Source organism: Lissotriton vulgaris, chromosome 3_1 (assembly GCF_964263255.1).
Source record: "Lissotriton vulgaris chromosome 3_1, aLisVul1.2, whole genome shotgun sequence".
NCBI lineage: Eukaryota > Metazoa > Chordata > Amphibia > Caudata > Salamandridae > Lissotriton > Lissotriton vulgaris.
Genome location: NC_141689.1, coordinates 1,429,734,754 through 1,429,755,483, shown reverse-complemented (window position 1 = coordinate 1,429,755,483; position 20,730 = coordinate 1,429,734,754). Strand labels below are relative to the sequence as shown.

The window sequence follows — 20,730 nt, the reverse complement described above, 5'->3', positions numbered from 1 at the left end:
GATCAAAGGTTTGATAGTTTCACGATTTTATGAGTTGGAGGGAGCACAGTGAAAGGTCTTTTTCTTGATTATAGGGGTGAGCGTTAGTTGGGGTGTATATAGAAAACCGGTTGAACAGAGAGGGGGAAAGGTGGTGAACTAGTGTTGGAGGGAGATGACAGAAAAGTAGTAAGCCTGATTTTTCCACAGAGGCTGAGTCACATTGGGTTTTAGTGGGGAGCAAAGGAATTAGGATTAAGTTGGTGTATGATAACTGGGGTGGTGTTGAAATAAGGTCACACGGTCCTATAGGTAAGCGAAATTAACAGCTTAACCAACAAAACAGATGATAACATGAAGGACCTGTTAACTCGCACAGTGATACTTAGAGTTTTTAGATTTCCTTCCTTTACTGTGAAAACTGCTGATATATTTTGGTGGGCAACAAATAAAGTATGTGGTCCCAAGGCTGATTAGAGCGGCAGACCCTGATGCAGAGGTCTGGCCCGGGACCAGGGTTCAATTCCCCGCCTCGGCGGGTCTTGGGCTCAAAAATTCCACGGACCTGATAATTCTCGCCTCAGTGCCTATTCCAATCATGGAGTTCCACTCTGCAACTCTGGGCAATAGCTTGCTTAATCTCCACAACGGCCCCCACAACGCTAAGGATGCCTGGCCTCCACCTTGGGGTGCCCAGGAGTGGACGCCTCACAGGGAAAGACAGGATGGGCTCCACAGCGGTAGTCGTACAAGCGCCTTGAGACCCTTGCGGGTGAGTAGTGCGCTATACAAGTATCAATTTACATTTACAATTTACATTTACAAGGCTGAATGGGATGGGATGGCTAGAGTGGCAGTATAGAGGGCAGTATTGGGTGTTGCTTTCCAGTTGTCCATCTTGAAGAGCTTATTGTTTCCTCTTTTGGAAAAGAACAGGTTTGATAATCTAAAACTTGTTTTAACATGTGAAATTGCACTGTTCAAAGTCCTTCCAAAAAACTAAAATAATGATTTATGTAAAAGCAAATGTCTGCTTACATTTATGAAGAGTGGCCCAATGTTTGCCTTCTCAGATTAGTGGAAAAGTTGTATGATGTCTCCAGCTAAGTGAGAATATGTAAATGTAAATGTACAGGAATTTATATAGCGCAAATCACCAACCGGTCTCTAAGCGCTTGCTTAGGGAACCCGTCCTGGTATTCCCCTGTGAGATAACCCCGGCAGGGTATCCGCAAGGTGAAAGCCAGGCATCCCGCCGCGAGGGGCCGTTGTGGAGATTAAGCAAGCTATTGCCCAGAGTCGCAGAGTGTGAACCCGTGAATCGAGTAGGCACCGGAGCGAGAATTGTCGAGTCCATGCACATTTTAGGACTCAATACCCCGCCGAGCCGGGAATTGAACCCTGGTCCCTGGCTGACCTCTGCTTCCAGGTCTGCCTGCTCTAACCAGTGAGCCACACTTCTCCTGAGAGTTGTAGGGTGTACTCACTCAATCCTTTGACGTTAATGAATTATATTCGTTTTCCCATGACGTGTTAAAATAAAATGTTACTGTTTCTCTGGGGTAGACTTTATTGCTACGGGGGCGGGGGGGGAGGGGTTTGTTGTGTTATGGTTTCTTTGTTGATTTATTTCATCTGTATTGCTTTCCATATATCCTTTATTATGTTTTTGTAATAGTCAAAGTCATGATGATATAAACGTATTATGCAGAAGTTTCTGGGTCACAGAGCTCTGCTTCATATGTGCTATTTGACAAATAAAATCTGTTTAAAAAAAAAAATTTAAAATGTATCTGGAAAGAATAGACTCCTTGCTGAGCGATATGAATGATCTTAACCAATCCGAGGGGGCATCTTTTTGTGAATATTAACATATTTGCGATTTAACTTGTCCTTTCCTTACAGATGCCACGAGGAAATTTGGAAACTATTCATCATCGAGCCCTTGTTTTGGCCCAGATCCGAAAGTGGTTGGACTCGTGAGTGATGTGAAAATTCTGCTTGTACATAATCTGTATTTAATATCTTGGTTCCTGGAGTTTGTTTCTGAATAAAATTAGAAATTCAGTTGAACACAAAACAGACGTATGCAGCATTTACATCCTGATTTTAAATAGGGTTTTCATCATATTAGTTTTTAATCTTGGAAGAGATATGTGGTACCTGGTGTTACAAATGTTAACAAAAGGGGGAGAGAGAGAATTACCTTGAAATGGATTCGTTCTCCAAGAGTTAGTTTTATAAACAAAAGGAATCCATTAGGAAGTGGGAAGGAGGTGTCCCTACGGTGGGTGGGAACACACTAGGTGTTTTTGGGTACCCCTCACACACCAACAGGCCCCTTGGTGTCATGCTTCATCATTGGGGTCCTCGCACCCCTCTACGGGATGCGGCGTGCTGCGACCGACGGTTACGTGGGAGCACTTATATTGGCTATGTGTGGTGTAAGTGAGGGAATTGTAAGTGAGTGCTGTGGTGGGGTTTGATATTGAGTGGAGTTTAAAAAGCGCCTGGCTCGTGGGGTAGCAAAAAAACTTTAATTGGCCCCCGGGCTGGTACTAGTAAAAGGTGAGAGAGGAGGTATTGGCGTAACCTATGTGCGCCACCTCCTATGTGTTACTTCACCTCTATTGTCTGCAATACTTGTACCTTTTAAAGATGAATGTTAGTCCCTGGTGTCAGTAATGTCTTCATTGTCAGTTCACTGACCATTTTAGTCTTCAGACGAAATGACTTAAGGGAATGACACATTTGTCTATTACCAATTCCTAAATAGTAAGGGATTGTCAGATCTGAATCAACAGAAACATATTTTGCCTCTTTCTATAGGAGAGAGTTGCGAGTAGAATTATTTTGCATACATCTTATACAAGGTGTCCTGGATGGCTTTGGGCCAGGTTTTTACATTTTTGTGATCTTTTACATCTTCTGGCAGGTTTTCTTTTTTGAGCAGCATTATTTAAGTGGCAGTAAATGTATTGACATGTATAATTTCTGTAGTTTCTACAATCTCTTAGATGTTTAGAGGTGTGACCGACATTTCAAACCCTTGCTTAATTTAAGTTAAGCTCTAAATCATACTGTATGGGCAACATGAGAAAACATCTTTAGTTACAGCCAACTGTATAAAATATCAGGCTTCCCAATCCTTTATGGTCGCTAGACTCTATTATAGTACATCACAAATCCAGCATATGGTCTACATTATATTCTGGTGACTGACAGTGATTCTTAAATGAATATACCATATTTGCAATATAGTGTTATATTGAATTGTCTTTGTTGCTCTGAGCTCTACTATTTCTACATATATTATTGCCTGCGGTTTATTAAAAATTTGATATAGTGCCCAGGGGGTGGCCAGAGCCTTTTCATTTACCCAATCAAAATGTTTAAATTAAATAAAAATTAGAAGGTCTACATTGCTGCTGCTCGGTAATCGATAGCCAAAAAAGAAGGTGGGACATAGAGAAAAAAAGCAGGATTAAAATAAATACAGTGTAGTCATCATCTTTGGAACAGAATGGGAAGAGAAGGAGAGGGAACGCTATTAGTGATTGAGATGGGATTCAAATAAGAGCTTTCGGGTGATTCTGCAATGAGATAATGCTCTCTTAACATCAGAAATCTCCAGGTAGTAAGATCTACAATAAGGTTGTGGCAGAAAATGATTTGGTCGCAGCTGGGAGGATTTTAATCTTTTTTGTTTCTGGCTGGAAATCTTGCTTCTTGAGTTTCTTATCATCTCAAGGTATCTTAAAGTGGAATCGAGGTACCGTATATAATTTGCTGATATTTGATGGATTTGAAAATGAGGTAGTCCAGCTTGAAATTAAATGTGCCTTCTGGGGTAGTCCTAGTAGAATTATTACGAGAATATTATGGTTATTGTAAATTAACTTCCATTGGAACTAGAGAGGTTTTACGCACTGTGATAATTAGGGTGTTGCCTAGGGTTAATGTTGAATGTAGCAGCTTGGCTCAAATAATGCTACTGAAAAATGCTGAACAATCTGTGTGACCTACAAGTGTTTGAATGTTGTAATGCAAAAATGCAAAGACTGCTGCTTTGCAGATTTCAGTGCGTTATCAGTGGGTGCTTCCTTGAAGAAGGTCAAATTGGCTCAAAACCGATTTACCTCTTGGACAATATTGGGAGAGAAGCTGTGTATTTTCAGTTTAACAAGCCAGTCTCTGTTGAACTTTAAATGGTGTGTACTTAAGGGAATACCCTGAACTCACTAGGGAGCTAGGGTATCATAAGAAAATGAGTAACAGTGGTCCCTATAATCATATCAATATATACAATCAAAGAGAATTTTGAAATAAAAGAACATTTATTAATGCAAAAATCAAGTAAAACTTTAAATAATCAATTAACATATGGAGAATTTCTGTGAGGTGTGACAACATGCTTGGTGCTGAGGCAATTGTGATACTTATAAGTGCTTATAGCAATGTGTGTATCACACTTAGGGTACATAAATCTGGCCTGTACATTATAGATTAAATGTACTTATGCAAGTCCTTCATTATTGTCAACAGCATTTCGATCCACTAGGGCAGGGGTCTCCAAACCGGTCCTGGAGGGCCGGATCCATGCCAGATTTTTAAAATAACTACATGTATCTCAATGGGGATATCCCAAAAATCTGGCATGGATCCGGCCCTCCAGGACCGGTTTGGAGACCCCTGCACTAGGGGTATGGGATCAACATCAAGACTCTAATTAAATTTAAGCCCAAGGGGTTAATGGAGATAGTAAGAAGTCGAGGGTAAATGTAATGTTGGAGCATCTATAGTCGACTTGATAGCCAGAGGTGCTTGAGAAGTCCCATAGAGATCTGTTTCCCTCATGCAGATGATGAATTGTTGTGAGTTTGCACTGACCCAGAATAGGGCCTCAGTGAACCATACACAACAACAAATAATGTGATTCCCTTGTAGTACCAGGGCTGTTTGCCAATTCCAAACGAGACTTAAGGAAAGATATGCCTGGCATGCTGTAGCAACTTACTGTTTTTTCCACTCCACTAAATACATCTTTTTGAATTAACTCTGGTTAGATTGTTCGTTCTCTGTACTTCTGTGGTTTTTTTGCACTGTTGGTTTTTGCTCACCCAAACCCCTGCACATCAGAGACAGTTATGAGTTGACAAGGAATCTTTAGGTTTCCTCTGTGAGAACCATCTGGCAAGAGCGACATGTAGGAGTATTTGACTTCCCTCCCTCCATCACCCTTCCAGGTTGGTTTCCTACTATTGTACCATGTTAGGTAATTGTTCTCCCCACTTAACTAAAATCCTTATCAACTCATTGATGCCTAGCTTGAAAACGTACCTATACGGTGTATTGATTGCACTGCTGCCCCCAACCTGTTATGAAACATCTTGCATCTAACACATTTCACCCTTCTTCCAATCGCTTTTGCATTATGCTACTCAAAGGAAGCTTGCCTCGCCGAGCCCCTTAGCTGAATACTTACCTCCCCCTTCCCTTCTCTGTCCTCTATTGTGCAGCTAGTTTCTTAATACTGTCCCTATATCAACATTTTGTGCTTTCTCTTTTGTTTGCATCTTCTGGTATGTTGCACATCTGGCTGCCCAGAGATCGGTTTCAATTAATGTCATACAACTTAATTAATTGTCTTCAAAAGATAACATTGTGTTCTTTTTTCCTTCATCACTTTCCCACCCGTTCCTATCTTCTTTCATCCATTAGCTTGAATCATCCTCTCTGTATCATCTAAATGAAAGCTTTACTGCCTCTGTGTGGATGTGCCTACATAAAAAAAAAATCTTGTACTTACTTGAAATGTTGTGGTTTTAGTGTACTTTCTTGAAAGGACTACTTGAATAATTCAATTATGCAGCCATAGTGTTTCCTCGCTTAACTCTTGATTTTCCACATTTGGATAATTCACTATGTGCTGCATGGTTTGCAGATTTCACTACAAATGTTGTTTTTAGCTTAGAAATATCAAAAGCTACTTAAAAGCTTCAAAACATGGTTCTTCACAATGGTAGACCCTTCGCTGAGGTTTACTGATGACCTTTCACTTGTTGATTGCTTTATTCAGGTGTTAAGTACTAATGGGGCGCAATTTTGCCTAGCCAGTTCTAGTAAGGTATTGCAATGACACATTAAGGAAATAATACTGCAACATTTTATCGACCATGCCTCATAATGTGGTCCTTCATTACTACATAATTGCAGTGGCCCTGCTTATAGAGTATTGTACAGAATACATGTGAAAACCATAATTAATTTTAGTCCTTGACTTTTTCTCCATAGCCTTATGTTTAAAGAAGTCTTTGAGTGCATGAGGAAACTCCGTATCAGTCTGAATTTAATTTATGATCATAACCCAAAGGTATGTTTTTGGAATTATTTACCCTGATGTATATCTGTATAAAAAAATGTTCGATATGGTTTTGGTGTATTTTCTAGAGGAATAATATATCAATACAGAAGCCAGCAAACACTACCACCCAACACTCATGCCCACCTGACAATGCACCACTATGTTGGCGTGCCCTCCGTCACATGGCATCAGGGAAAGGTGAGTTGGCTAGGAAGCACATTAGCTGAGTTCTTTTCCTGACCTGTTTCTACCTTCTTGCTGCTGCAGCCTACACTTGTGGATACACTCACATCATGGTAACACTGGCTATGTTTGAAGAAGGGTGCAGTGTTGGAAAGAAATGGCCACAAAACACTATTCCTCAGTTATTTTAAAGGTTAGGCTCTAGCCTCCTTTCTCCTTCCACATCTTATGCTCCTGTTATTTGACAAAAATGTTCTTTGTGGAGCAGGCCAGTTGGTCGATCAATCAATATCTGCCTTTGGAGTACCTCTTTAAGGAGGCAAGTTGCAGCCTAATGAGATGTTACCTAGTAAAATGCATACTGTTTTTGTGTCAAACTAGTTTAACTGCCTTCTGAAATTATTTTCTAAATCTTTGTGAGGGTTTGTGTGGTTAAGATTTAGGATTTCTCTGCACAAGAGGTCCAGTCTCGCAAAAGTAGTTACTCCAGTTGTACTGGTGGATATCTGTAGGACAGTAGGCCCTTTTGCTTTAGTAAATGGAGATGAAGATGACGATGTACGTCTTATCTTCCCTGATAAAGAAAGTACATCTAATTGTTATACTACTGTTATTTTTAATTGTTGGTCTTGAAGTTTTCAGAACATGACTGATATAGAGAAAAATGACACGGTGAAAACGAAGTATAGAAAGAGCAGGATGGTTCATATCATTTTGCTTTAAAAAAACAAAGTCCTTTTGTCATTTGTGCATCTTTCCATGGAAATCCGAGGTCTACCCCATGTCAAAGAGTTTCTGAAAGTGTAAAATGTGAATTCACAGAGACATGTATATTGCCTTCACGTATATCCCATCAGTTTCCTTCTTCTAAATGTCATACATTTTTTAAATGAGTGGTAGAATGTTCTTGCTATGTTCAAAAAAGGCAGCTGGATAATAAATATACACCTACACTCCCCGTTCTTGTGAACTTCCAAACTTCTGCCTGTGTGTGCCGTTTCTCTTTGAAACAGGTACATAGCTCCTAATATTGTTTGGGAAATGTGAATGTGCATGTATCATTATCAATAGCTGCTAGTATTATGAACAATGAATTGAGTCAGCGTTGCATGTTGGTAATCTGATATTGTATGTCCACAGTGCTTGCAGTCAAGAGCCCTTAACTTTGGTGTTTTCAGATTTCTGCAACATACAAAGAAATATAATCTCTGGTTCTATATTAGGGGCAAGGAGGCAAGATATACTGAAAGAACGTTTACATAAGGGTAACTAGACTTTCTCTCCTCTTTGCGACTGTAGATAGCGTGAGAAATTAGCAGTATTGGAAAAATATAGAAATGGCGACTAATGGAATAGATACTGACACATTGACACACCTGCTTTGGTATTGCCCCAAACTAAATAGATACTGGGTTGAGGAGGTTCTTAGAAGGCAGAACAGAGCTTTAAAGTGCAGATTGTGAAGGAACAGGGAGTGGTCATCTTGGGTCTCCTGTTCCAACATGGAAGTACTCAACAAGAGGCAAACAGTTGTGCTAAGAATATGTTTTTGACATGCACAAACTGTACGTGAGAGGTCTGTTGGATTGATGTTCAAAGGAATTGGGGTAGAGGATTTGGATCCATTGGAGTGATAGTCTTTTGACTCACCTGTCATTTGCTTAGTTCTTGCCCGCCAAAGAATGTGTAGCTGAGTAAATGAATAAAACCAGTTAAAAAGAAAACCAAAGTATAAAGAAATTATGTCTTCACTTAGGCAGTGTTCTTTTTCTGTTATGAAAAAGCCTGCTCCTGGGCAGTATAGAATATTATTGAAGATACTTATGATGGTTAGCTGCTAAATATTCAGTGCATTGATTTAGAGTGATATTTTCCGTGATTTTGATCAGATGTTTCTTTTTATGCTTTAGGTGTTTCTGGAAAATGTGGAGATCTTCGTAAAGCAGATTGATTCTGTAAATAACATCAATTTGTTTTTGACAGAATTGAAGTAAGTGCAAATTATTTCCATATAATGCTCAAACTTATATGTACTTAATTTTTTTCCAAAGACGGAAGCAGCAGGCAGTTTTTACATTGGTCTAATGCCCATGATCGTTTTTGGTAACCCAGTACAGGCAGGTTTTATTATAAACTCAGAAGAGAGAGGGCCCTGCGGCTGCGACATGAAGTCTCAGCAGGACACACTTCACCTAGTTTTACTCTGCCCGTACTATACCTATGGAGAAGCGTGGCTCAATGGTTAGAGCGGCAGACCCTGATGCAGAGATCTGGCCCGGGACCAGGGTTCAATTCCCGCCTCAGCGGCTCTTGGACTCAATCTCCCCAGACCTGATAATTCTCGCCTCGGTGCCTAGTCTAATCATGGGTCCTACTCTGTGACTCTGGGCAATAGCTTGCTTAATCTCCACAACGGCCCCAGCAGCGCTTGGATGCCTGGCTTCACCTTGGGGGTGCCCAGGAGTGGACATCTCACAGGAAAGCCAGGAAGGGTTCCAAAGCGGTATGAATACAGCGCTACGAGACCTCTGGATAGAAGGCGCTATATAAATACAAACACATTTACATTTACATTTACATACCTACCCCAGGAATCTGTTTCTGAAAGACCTGTTAAGACGAGCTAGATTTAGGCAGGCTCAGGCTTTGCTGTTTTTAAAAAAGTCAACCGATGTTTTTACCCTTTATTGCGTGTCAAACTTTTTAAGAGCCGCTTTAAAACTACGAATACCAAGGGGGGACCGAGTATATCAATGAGGAGATAGATATAATGTAAAGGACTTTCCACTAATGATATTACATTTTAGCCCATTTTAGATAATTATATTCCTGTGAATCATTTTAATGACTGTTATTTATATGCTTTTATGGTTTGTTTATCAAATCGAATAAAGTTGATTAATATTATTATTAAAACATTGGTCAGCTCTGGTTTTTGCACTAGCCGTATGTGTCAGTTTAGTATATTCACATGTTCAGCACAACCCCTAGTAAATTGAAGAGGCTTAGGTTTGGAGCCTGAGTAACACTATGTCTTCTTTGAGCCATTCACAACTAGATGTAAAGTTTATTTGATATCTAGGCTGGTCAAATTCCTTATATTGAAGAGGTGGATTAGGACAGTAACTGTAGAAACAATGATCATCTTACACACATGGTATCTCTGGACGATTATTTTTTTTCCAGTTTTTGGGCTGCAAATAGCAGGCCTCTGAAAACCATTTTTACTTGTACCATTTGTTCGTTTCCCTCTGTAATGCCAGCTTCTCCTTTCTTGCCTAGCTTTGTATGATTTTTACTGTGGCTACACTGATGGCGCTTTTCCCTCTTGCAGGCATCTTACAGCACAGATAAAGTCCTCTTATCCATTACATTGGGACCTTTTTTGGCGCTTCTTTTAATTGCAGCATTTCAGTGATAGATCTTGTTAGAAATTGGGTTACCGGATGACTGGGGTATGACCCCGTCAACCAGCAACCATAATCCTAGTCAGGGCATGGTACATGCACACCATAAATTAACCTGTGCTCACCCTCTGGTAGTTTGGCACAGAGCAGTCAGGCTTAAATAAGAGGCAATGTGTAAAGTATTTGTGCAGCACTTCAAACAGTAAAGTAGTGAAAACACCAAATGAAATGGATCCCACACCAGATTAGAAGAACAGCTCTGAATTTAATAAATGCAACAAAAACAAAACGACAAAAATCTAATGAGTAGAACTGGAGTTATTGAATTTAAAATTTTATAGTGAGAAATTGCACCTAAAAGCACAAAGCACTATAGGGGGTATCTGGTTGTATCAGACCGTGACACAGTTACAAATTCAGGCCGAACACGATGGAGCGCGGGCCGGCTCCAGGGACCCAGTTAGGCCTGCTGAACAGAGTAGCTTATAGCCTGGTTGTGGAGCTTTGCATGGATGTCCTTCAAACATGCATAGCGCAGCTGAGGCGATACGTTTGTTCTGGGGTGCGGCAAGGAGGCAGTGTGAGGCTCTGTTGTGTCTAAATTGAGGATCCCGTCAAGGAGGCTTGCAATGCGAAGTCAGGTGTCGGGAATGTGATGCACAGCTGAGGTAATGCTTCGATATCGATGATTGGTGAATCTGCGATGCGGAGTCGAGGCTGCTGTCGACGAGAGATGCAAGGGCCTGCACCTGAGAAACCTTTGCTCAGTGGCTGGTCCGAAGATAATGCATCGTCCCAAGATGCGATTGCAGTGGCAATGCAAGTGTTTTGCGACAGGTCCAATCTGCTGGCAAGCACCTTCGGCCCACTTCCAAGGGCCCAGGACTGGGGTGGCACCACTCGTCAGGGTAGACTCACAGATGGTAGAGTGCAGGTGCAGCATTTGGAAGCTTGTTATGTCCCTAAGCCTTCAGGTCAGGAGGGCATTCAACTAGCCCTTGGAGTCACTCTGGGTTCTGGGGTCAAAAGAGGCAGGTCCAGTCCTTCTCGCCCAGGGAAGAGGGCAGCAGATCTGAACAGCAAAGCAGGAGACCAGCACAGTGGCAGTCTTTCAACAGTACAGTTGTCCAATTTCCTGCCCTGGCTCCAGACTCACCTCAGGGGGGTATGCAGCCCTTTGTATATGGACAGGACTCACCCTAATCAGATATAAGAAGCGGTGCCCAACCCCTACCTCCTATCCTGCCAGAGTTGGATTATTGAGACACATCCAAGCTCCCGTTGTGTGTGGCTGCTAGGAAGAATACACAAAGCCCAACTGCCAACTATACCCAGCCGTGTATTCAAAGACATGCTACAGGCACCAAATAGCTAAAGCAAGAAAAGACGACCTTTCTAAATGTCACGTTTTCAGAATTTCTATTTAAAATCAGACTTCACCATAAGTTTGGATTTTAAATTGTGAGTCCAGAGCTACCAGACTTGAAGGGTTCATCTCTAATGACTCTTAAAAATGTGATATGGTAATCCCATTGTTATCCTACGGGAGAGATATGCCCTGCAGTAGTAAAAAACTAATTTGAGAGTTATTCGCTACCAGGACATGTAAAATTTAAACAATTGCACCCTGTCCTCTGGGTTGTCCAAGGCTACATTAGTGGTGACTTACATGCACAAAAGAGAAGGTTTGGGCTTGGCAAAAGGTTTATTTTGCCAGGTCGACATGACACTGTAAACTGCAGACACAGGCTCTGCAATGGCAGGCCTGAGACATGGTTAAAGAGCTACTTCAGTGGGTGGCACAATTGGTGCTGCAGGCCCACTAGTAGCATTTAATCTACAGGCCCTGGGTACATGTGCTACCACTTTACTTGGGTCATCTAAATAAATTAAATATGCCAATTGGGGATGAACCAATATTACCATGTTTAGCGGAGAGACCACAACCACTTTAGCACTAGTTAGCAGTGGTAACATGTGCAGAGTCCTAATACCAGCAGAAACGAGGTCAGAAAAGTGGGGGAGGAAGGCAAAAAGGTGGGGGACAGACCACCCTAAGGCTGTCAGGTCTAACATGAACGGGTTTCCCTACTGTGGTGGGGAACACCCAGTGTTGGTAGAATACCCCTCACACACCAAAAGGACCCTTGGTGTCATGCTTCATCATTGGGGTCTTCGCACCCCTCTACGGGATGCGGCGTGCTACGACCTGCGACTACGCGGGAGCACTTAGAAAGACTATGTGTGGTGTATGTGAGGTTTTTAATTTTTTTACTTTATGTGCGTGAGTAGTGAGGTTATCGGCGAGTGATGTTAAAAAGAGCCTGGCTCGTGGGGTGAACTCAAAAAAACTTTAATTGGGCCCCCGGGCTGGCGCTATTAAAAGGTGAAAAAAGAAAGGGAGGTGTGTTATGCAGGACAAGGTGCATTACCTCCTCTGTGTGTCTGTCAACATGTTTCGGAGTCAGGGCTCCTTCTTCAGGACGGGGTACACAAATCCCCACCTTACTCACGTTTCTCTACTCAAAGGATGTTTATATTAACAAAAGTGAGATATGGTGCAGGAAAGTGATGTTCCTACAGATTCGTTTCAGTCGCAATTCTGTCGACTGATGCGTTTAAGGTCCGGTGCCTCTTGAGCCTCAGGAACGCTGGGGTCCTTGTGCCAATATGCTACGAAATGCGGGAGAAACTTCCTCCTGACTGCCCCATGTGCGGCTCTGCAGAGAAACGTGAGTAAGGTGGGGATTTGTGTACCCCGTCCTGAAGAAGGAGCCCTGACTCCGAAACATGTTGACAGACACACAGAGGAGGTAATGCACATTGTCCTGCATAACACACCTCCCTTTCTTTTTTCACCTTTTAATAGCGCCAGCCAGGGGGCCCAATTAGACTTTTTTTGAGTTCACCCCACGAGCCAGGCTCTTTTTAACATCACTCGCCGACGACCTCACTACTCACGCACATAAAGTAAAAAATAAAAAACCTCACATACACCACACATAGTCTTTCTAAGTGCTCCCGCGTAGTTGCAGGTCGTAGCACGCCGCATCCCGTAGAGGGGTGCGAAGACCCCAATGATGAAGCATGACACCAAGGGTCCTTTTGGTGTGTGAGGGGTATTCTACCAACACTGGGTGTTCCCCACCACAGTAGGGAAACCCTTTCTTGCGTTCTATTGGATTCTTATTGTTTATGCATAATTGGCCAGGGAGAACGAATCCAACTAAATACTCTCTCTCTCCCCCCACCCTGTTATCTACGTTTGTCAGGTCTAACAGACATTCTTTACTGCCGTTTCATAGTATTTGGACTTAGTCTGTGCGTGACAGAAGGTATAAGATGGAACAAGCTTATGTATACCCGTCTAAGCTTCCTGGTCCCAATAAGAATATGGTCTTTAGCCACAGGTAATAAGATGTGAACAATTGTTTGTGTTTTAAACATTAGTAACCATACCATCCTACAACCGCTTCATAACACTGAAAACAAATTTGGGCATGACCTTAATCTGCGTTAGTTCCTTCTACTGGTTTCTCATCCCTCCTACTGTTTGAGATTTTAAAGAGGGAGTATGACAATTTAGATGGCAATAATCTGTGAGCAACAGTAAGAACTCAGTCGTCAGATGCTACATAAAATCTAGGCTCTGGCTGTGAACAAAGGCTTCAGGGAGCCTGAGGGGATTCCAATCCCCTCACGCTTCCAAAAGGCTTTGTTTTTTTGTTAGAACATTCTGTCCCGTAGTGACAGAATGTTCTAATAGCCTTATAGCCCTTCGTAGATGGACTATACCGCTATTAAAGTCCCTCTCCCTTGTTAAAGCCCCTCGCCTTTGGCTCGGGGCCTTTAACGCTGGAGAGGGCCTTTAATAGCCGGTATAGCCCTCTACGGCAGGCTATAAGGCTATAACATTATAGTCATCTGGGTGAACAGCTACTGTACTTGTGTATCTATTTGCAACGTTGCCTGCAAACTTTGCTGTTACATCAGATCAAACTCTTAAATATCATAGCCAACCCGTAGAAATTGCCAACTTCTTTGCAAGGGCATAACAGTGTTGCCATGTTGTCTTATGGTGGTGTGCATGGCTGCCACTCTTTGCTCTCTTCAAATCTTAAATCTGCCCTTTGATGGTACAGTCATCTTGGGTCCAAGTAAATTACATCAATTACAAACTTTAACTAATTCCAACTAAATCGGATTAGATTTCTGCAACAACGGATTGTTATTTATTGGTATCAGTAAGGAAGACACACTTTATGAGATGTCTCAAACATTTACCTCAAGATTTCCACCATGTGATTTCAAATCTTGGCAAAATGACACCTCTTAGTGTGTGTACAACCCTATTATTTGAACACCTAAGGCAGACAGTGTTTGTGAGCCAGTGTGTTGATATCTGACCCTATGGTGTTAGCTCTCCTTGCTAGATGCCAAGTGAGAGTCTACTGGAAGGAAAGCCATTCAAACACAAATAGATTTAAGTCCTGGTGATGAATGCCTCTTTTGTAGGTGTTGGTTTACACCTTGATGAATTGTTGATCTGTTTGTCGTGATAGTATTGTAGCCTGCACATCAGCCTGTTTTAGTTTATCACAGTTTCTTTGGTACATCTCTCTTTTTGTTCCTACATTGTTGTTTGGAGGGCCTAAAACATGAGGTCCTCATAATCAATTCTACTGCAGTTCAATACATTAACAAGTGAGAGTGTTGTGGAGATTAGAGAGTGCACAAGGGCAATGGGATCAGAGCACAAAATCTCCCTCTCAGCTGGGAAAGGCAATACACAGGCACATTCTCTGAGCAGGTTAGCCTCAACCAACCACTAGTGAGAATTGGATCATGAAGTTCGTCCTGACAAAATCTTTGTTTAGGGCCTCACTTTTTTCCCTAAAATCCAAGTTCATGATATGTTGCACCTAGCTATTCCCTCTCGCTATGGTAGAAAGGGATGGAGGTTGTTTTAGTTTAGGAGGCTTTATATGCATGTCAGTGTTACAAGCTTGTGAAATAATGGTGGATCAGCGAGCTTTTCCTTTTCATGTCTTCGCCTATGGATCTTGGAATTTGTAGTTTCTGAGGGTAAGGATGACCTCAGTGTTCCAGAAAGTAAGTGGTAATATAGCCACAATTTTGATCTTTCAAAGATTGTCTCCTCAGAAAAAGTGCTTTATCAATTAGTTTCCTCCTATGTTGTTTGTACATGGTTAGTAGGATTACGACCTTAGGTGTTCCTTTTAATGAGCTTGCCTTTTGAATCCTTTCTTCTTTTCATCTTATACCTTTAATGCTACATTTTGACCCTGTATCTCTTCAGTCAGGAGGTTTGTGGCGTTTCTCGTTGACATCCTTTCCTTGGCTATGATGACAACATTGTGCCATATACATTTTTCTGCCTAAAATGACACAAGATGTTTTTGATATTTATCAATTGGTACTAAAGTTTATCCTTCTTGTATTCCGTCATAACATATCATACTTTTTGTAGTATATAGGGCATAGTTGCAGAAGACATTGTAACACAAAAGGGTTAATTAGTTCAGGCAGTGATGATGAGTGAAAATGCATGCAGAAACCCATATACCACGCTAAGATAGCAGATGATCTTGTGACGCTTTTTGCCATTTTGAATAGACACAACCATCTGCCAAGGTGCTGTGTTTACTGTACCATGCCGAGGTATGTAGATCATGAGAGACATACCGTTGAGGTCATACTGACCCCGAACAAGCTTAGGAGTAGTTATAAGACCCCGAAAGGATGATTGATTGGTACCAGTGAAAGCAGGAGACGAGTGTCATGGCTTAGCGAAAACACTGTTCACATCACGAGAACCACTTGTTCAGAAAGGGAACATGATGTAAGCCAGCTTTTAGTGTATAAAAGGAGGGGTGCAGTTGCCTCTGTGAGGCTCACAGATTGAGTGATGCATATTTGCAGTCGCTCCAACAGTCGCTGCCCCTGTTGCACCATTCTTAGTGAGAGAGGCTGAAATGTTGTTATGGGCTTCCCAATGCTAGCTGCTAAAGTTAAGTTTTCCAGGGAGGGCGAAAGGCCAGATTCTCCTGCTCTAGCTTGATTTACAGAATTATTATTAAGCTTTTGATTCGTTGCATTACGGGTGATTCAAGGCTGTTTTTTAGGTCTCGCTTAGGCAGCTCTTGCGCTGTCTCTTCGAGACATACTGTATTCTGGTATGGACATTAATCGCCGCCCATTTTATGCCTATCTTTTCAGTTGGCTCCTCTTACTGTCCTTTGTAAATGATGGCTTTTGATTTGTGAATCGGCTTAGTAGTTCCTCCTTAGTATTTCCTCTTCTCCTGTTGTAACCTCCGATGAGGACTGCCCTGTTCCATGTGTTGTTACTTGGTATGTTTTATTTACAGTTTGTGAGCACTATTTTCTTGAAAGACTTTCTCCTACCTCCTGTTGCAGGCAGGATACGCTTTCCCGCAACCGCTTGTTTTGCATTTGAACCCCAACTGGAAGGTATTGGAGTGCTTTACGTGAGCACCAGCTCTATAGTTTCACAGTAGCAGCTCGCCGTGATAACGCTTCCATGTAAGGACATCGGACGGCATTAGGATTGCTCCTCGGCTCACTTGATTAAAAACCATGACTTCAACAAACGGCTCGCACCCTCGCTTTCCTCGATTTGTTCCTCTGTGAAATTGAGCCAAAAAAGAAAGAAACACTTTGGCTGCAAATGTTGTCTTCTTCTGACATTTCTATTCCAAAGTGCAGCCTTGAAACGGAGACAAAAAAAGTTCAAAATACGAAAAGTGGGCAGATTGGTTTTATTCACAACCAAAAAAATGTTTAGTCCCACTTTACAGAGCTTGCAGTGAAGCACTACTTTCGTTTTATCACCTTTCTCTAAACAGCAGTCTCCTACTCTGCCACCTCTCCTCCCCCTCTCTCTCTTTTACCTCTTTGTCTCTGTCTTGCTCCTCCTCACTTGCTGAAAACCATTACTTCTACCAACAGCTCTTACCCAATCATTCCTCTTCTTGATTTGTTCCTCTATGAAATGTATCAAAAAGACAACACTTTGGCCTCGCCTACTGCTCCATGTGTCTGGCAGAGGCCTTTGAAGATGCCACGGCACAAGGGGGTTTTCAGCTTGTCTTATACAGGTATTAATTTACATATTCAGTAGCTGGTTAGGTAGCCTCAGACTCGAATCTCTCGTAAGTCACAATTATTGTGAATGTCATCTTTGCAACGCAAGGAACCTTGGGGAATAAACAAGCAGTGGGCGTGGTAAATGCATATTTGTTCACACCACGCTGACCAAGTGTACAACAGTGCTTCAGTAAGTACACAGGCCTAGAAGGCAACAGGGTCCCTGATTTGTCACCACTCTGGTGACTGCTGTTTCCCGTTTATTCCGTTATGTTGCATCTATTTGCCCCCTCAGACACATGTCGCCTGTTCAAGGCTATGCGGGATGCTGATATCTTGCAGCCCCCAGTTTTTAAAAGGGTAGTAAGCGTAAAACCAGGGTCCACCCAGTACCACATAATGTGTACACATCCAAATAACCAATATCATTCGGCCACATTTATTTTTACCAACATTGCCCAAACTTACTCAGTGTAGGTACAACCGTCCATGAAAAGCAGGGTACAATAGATATCATGGAAGATATTGCTTCAATACTCCAAAGTGTGTGTTGTTTTTAATATACTGAATTGAGGATGCAACAAAGGTACTGCTATAAGTTTGAAAGCAGACATGTGTGTATTTGAGCAGGTTTGATTGTATTGCCTTCTCTGTGTGAGCACAGTGGAGAATATTGGCGTGTCTGTATACAAGCACTGCGCTCTTGAATGCACAGTGAATATTTTAGTGTGTCCATTATAAAGGCACTAAAATTAACGTAGGGTGTATTGGTAATATTTTGTGTGTGAGGCTTTCTGCTTTTTATGGGAGTATGCAAGAGATTTATCAGCTGTTTTGCTTATTTTACTTGATAAAATGTGTACAGCGCTGCTTTCTGTTCGGAGAGGTTGTCTTTTTAAACCATACTGCTTACGTTTTGCAATAACATAAGCAATGGACATTGAAACAGGTACCTTCCAGCCTTGTAGTCATATTCTTAACTTTTTAGGCAAAAACACTCAATGATTTCTCAATAGTAAGTGTAAAAGCGTTAACGTTAAGTATGTCATTCCTGCTTACATTTCACATGCTTTACTTAATCTTCCATTCCCTATGAGTGTTTGCTATTTCCAGGATGTTGTTACATTTTTTACCCATCCAGCATATTACTCTTTTCTCTCCTCCCTCAAAAACTATTTCCCATTTTGTGGTTCTCCAGCGCCTTAAGGTCATATAAATGGCAATAGCACTATGCAAGTATCATCACTCCACTGCATACAAAGAAACCAAAGTAAAAAACATTGTCCTTTTCAACGCCAAGAGCTGTAGCTTTCATAAATGTGAGACCTATTTCATTGCAAATGCTTGTTCTTCTTATGCTATCATTGTGCTGGCATTGTGCTACACATGTAACCGTTCTGATACCGTTTAGCCATCATTTCCAAAATATGTGCTAGTGTTATATTAAAGTTGTATTGTATCTGCTACATGTGTGTCGCTCCTTACTGAATATCCTTATTGATTTGTACCTGATTGATATTGCTCGGGGTGGTTGTCAGCAGCCAGTCCAACACACTAGCATTGCCTGTGTTACGAACTATCACATATGATATGAAGCTTTATAAAGCACAACATCCCCAGTCGATTAAGATGAGCACTGATTATGTTTCATTCAAATTAACCAGGGTTCGAGTCGGGGTAACACGCGGGTGGACGGCGTCCCCCCACTTATTTTACCGGGTGGACGCCGTCCCCCCTGCCAAACAGCTGGACTTCACTCTTTAGCCTCTGGGACCAGGAGCTCGGAGCTCCCAGCACGCTGCTTCCGGTGACAGCTTCCCCTCACTTCTTTTTTTAGGGTCCCCCCACTTCTTTTTTTAGGACTTGTGCCCTGAATTTAACTGTCTGTGTTATTTTATGGATCTTCACATGAAAGTCATGTGTACTGAACAATTAACTAGTGTGCCAATAATGGTCTGTTTTCACAGAGAAGATGATGTCAGGAAGACAATGTACCCATCAACAGTTGCTGACAAGACGTCACCAGACTCCAAGAATGTCAAAAAAGTGGATCTAATTTGTGACGCTTTGAGAGCTGCCATGGAGACTATTAACCCTCATAAGTATGTGAAATTAAATAATACTGATTGAAATTGCCTTTTAAATGTTTTGTGTTGATGGGATCAATGTGTGTGTAAATTGTATGCTAATGTGTTATTAAATGATACTGCATTTCAAGAACCTTGTCCCTTGTTTAATACATATTTTCTAAGACGATCTCAATGAAGACAGCGAATGGGTAAAGTTGGCTGACCCACTGCCCGCTGTTCTATACAGTGATTGGAGGAAAAAAACATGCTAATGATACTTAAACAGACCAAAGGATGCAAAGGGCTGACCAAAAGCTCCTCTATATTTACTTATATAGATTTTTTTTTTTTTAGAAACATGATGCTTGCAAGATAGCTAAAGCGGTTTCTAGCATGCGACCTAAAAACAGGTATTTAGAAGTCACTGAGTGATTGCCAAACACCTAAAATAAAATTTTTAAACTAAAATAATTTGTCTGAAGGCTGTTGTGTTCCGAAATCCTTCTTGAGGAAAACTAAAACAAAGAAATCTGCCTGACTGACAATGCTGGGCATGATGGGAAGCTGCCTTCTATATTTTTCCAGTGCAGTTCAGGTTTCCACTTCACTAAGCCTGTTAGAAGCTACATTTTCCATTTAGGTTTCAGTTTTATAAAATGGGAAACACAGGAGCATTTTCAGTTAAATCTACTTTATGACTTTTTTGGCCAATTTTCCTCATCCCAAACAAGATAGTTTGCCATGGCAGGCAACATTTCTGTATTTTAAAGCTGTCCCCACATGAAAAGAACTAAATTATAAAATTGATTTGGGCATCCCACACATGTGCAGATACATTCTATGTTTGTGGATTACAGAGAAACCTTACGGATTATTTGCTTCGGAGGCCCCTGGAACCACCGGAGTTTAAGAGCATAACCACGAGGAAGGTGTTTACATATGCGTATAGATGAAAAAATTCACTTCCGAGATAAAAGCAGATTGTGGTATTTGAAAAAAATGTGTGCCACATAAATGTGCACTTGTGCTCATCTGCCTAAAAAGTAGGCGAATTTAGTTTAAAGGCTGTTAGGCCAATCTCTACCTTAACTTTTGCTTTTCTTTTGGTATTTGTGATGCGTCATTTTGTTATTTATTTTCCATTCCTTCTGAAGCAGAAGGCAACGTTTTTAACCGTAATACTTTTAAGCTTTTAATGCCTTAGGCATATGTTTAAAAAAACACTCCTAAAGTCAGACTTATTGGCTGTGCCAGTGGTTGTTCTATAGTGGGTGTTTTTATTCTTATGTTTTCCTTGAGATGTTGATTTCATTAAGCCTGTTTTTCTCAATCACCATGCCAACTCATTTTGATCAGCATTCTTGTGGCGTAAAGAATTCCAGGTTGAATGATGGATGGATATGCATGATGTCTGTGGGCTATTACTTACTCCAGTTTACGTAGGTACCTTACAGCCAGCTGAGGGCAGAGTGGGAGATTGCCTTAGCGCAAAGAAGCCTTGACATAGGGCAAGTAGTTTTGAAAGAGCCCAAGAGAAGGCCTACAGCACAAGCCGCCATGTAAAGGATCACTTCCTGCACATCTATGCACTGCGTGCC

General features: G+C 41.5%; 1 protein-coding gene across 1 annotated transcript in view; it reads left to right on the top strand.

Annotated features, from left to right (window-relative positions):
• The window catches only part of ELP1 (elongator acetyltransferase complex subunit 1), a 686,929-nt gene that overhangs the window by 342,785 nt on the left and 323,414 nt on the right, over window positions 1-20,730 (top strand). Inside the window, exons 20-23 of the mRNA XM_086963713.1 lie at window positions 1,885-1,958; window positions 6,274-6,352; window positions 8,437-8,516; window positions 19,031-19,165. Coding sequence (XP_086819839.1) covers window positions 1,885-1,958; window positions 6,274-6,352; window positions 8,437-8,516; window positions 19,031-19,165 — 368 coding nt within the window. The remainder of the gene's footprint in view (window positions 1-1,884; window positions 1,959-6,273; window positions 6,353-8,436; window positions 8,517-19,030; window positions 19,166-20,730) is intronic.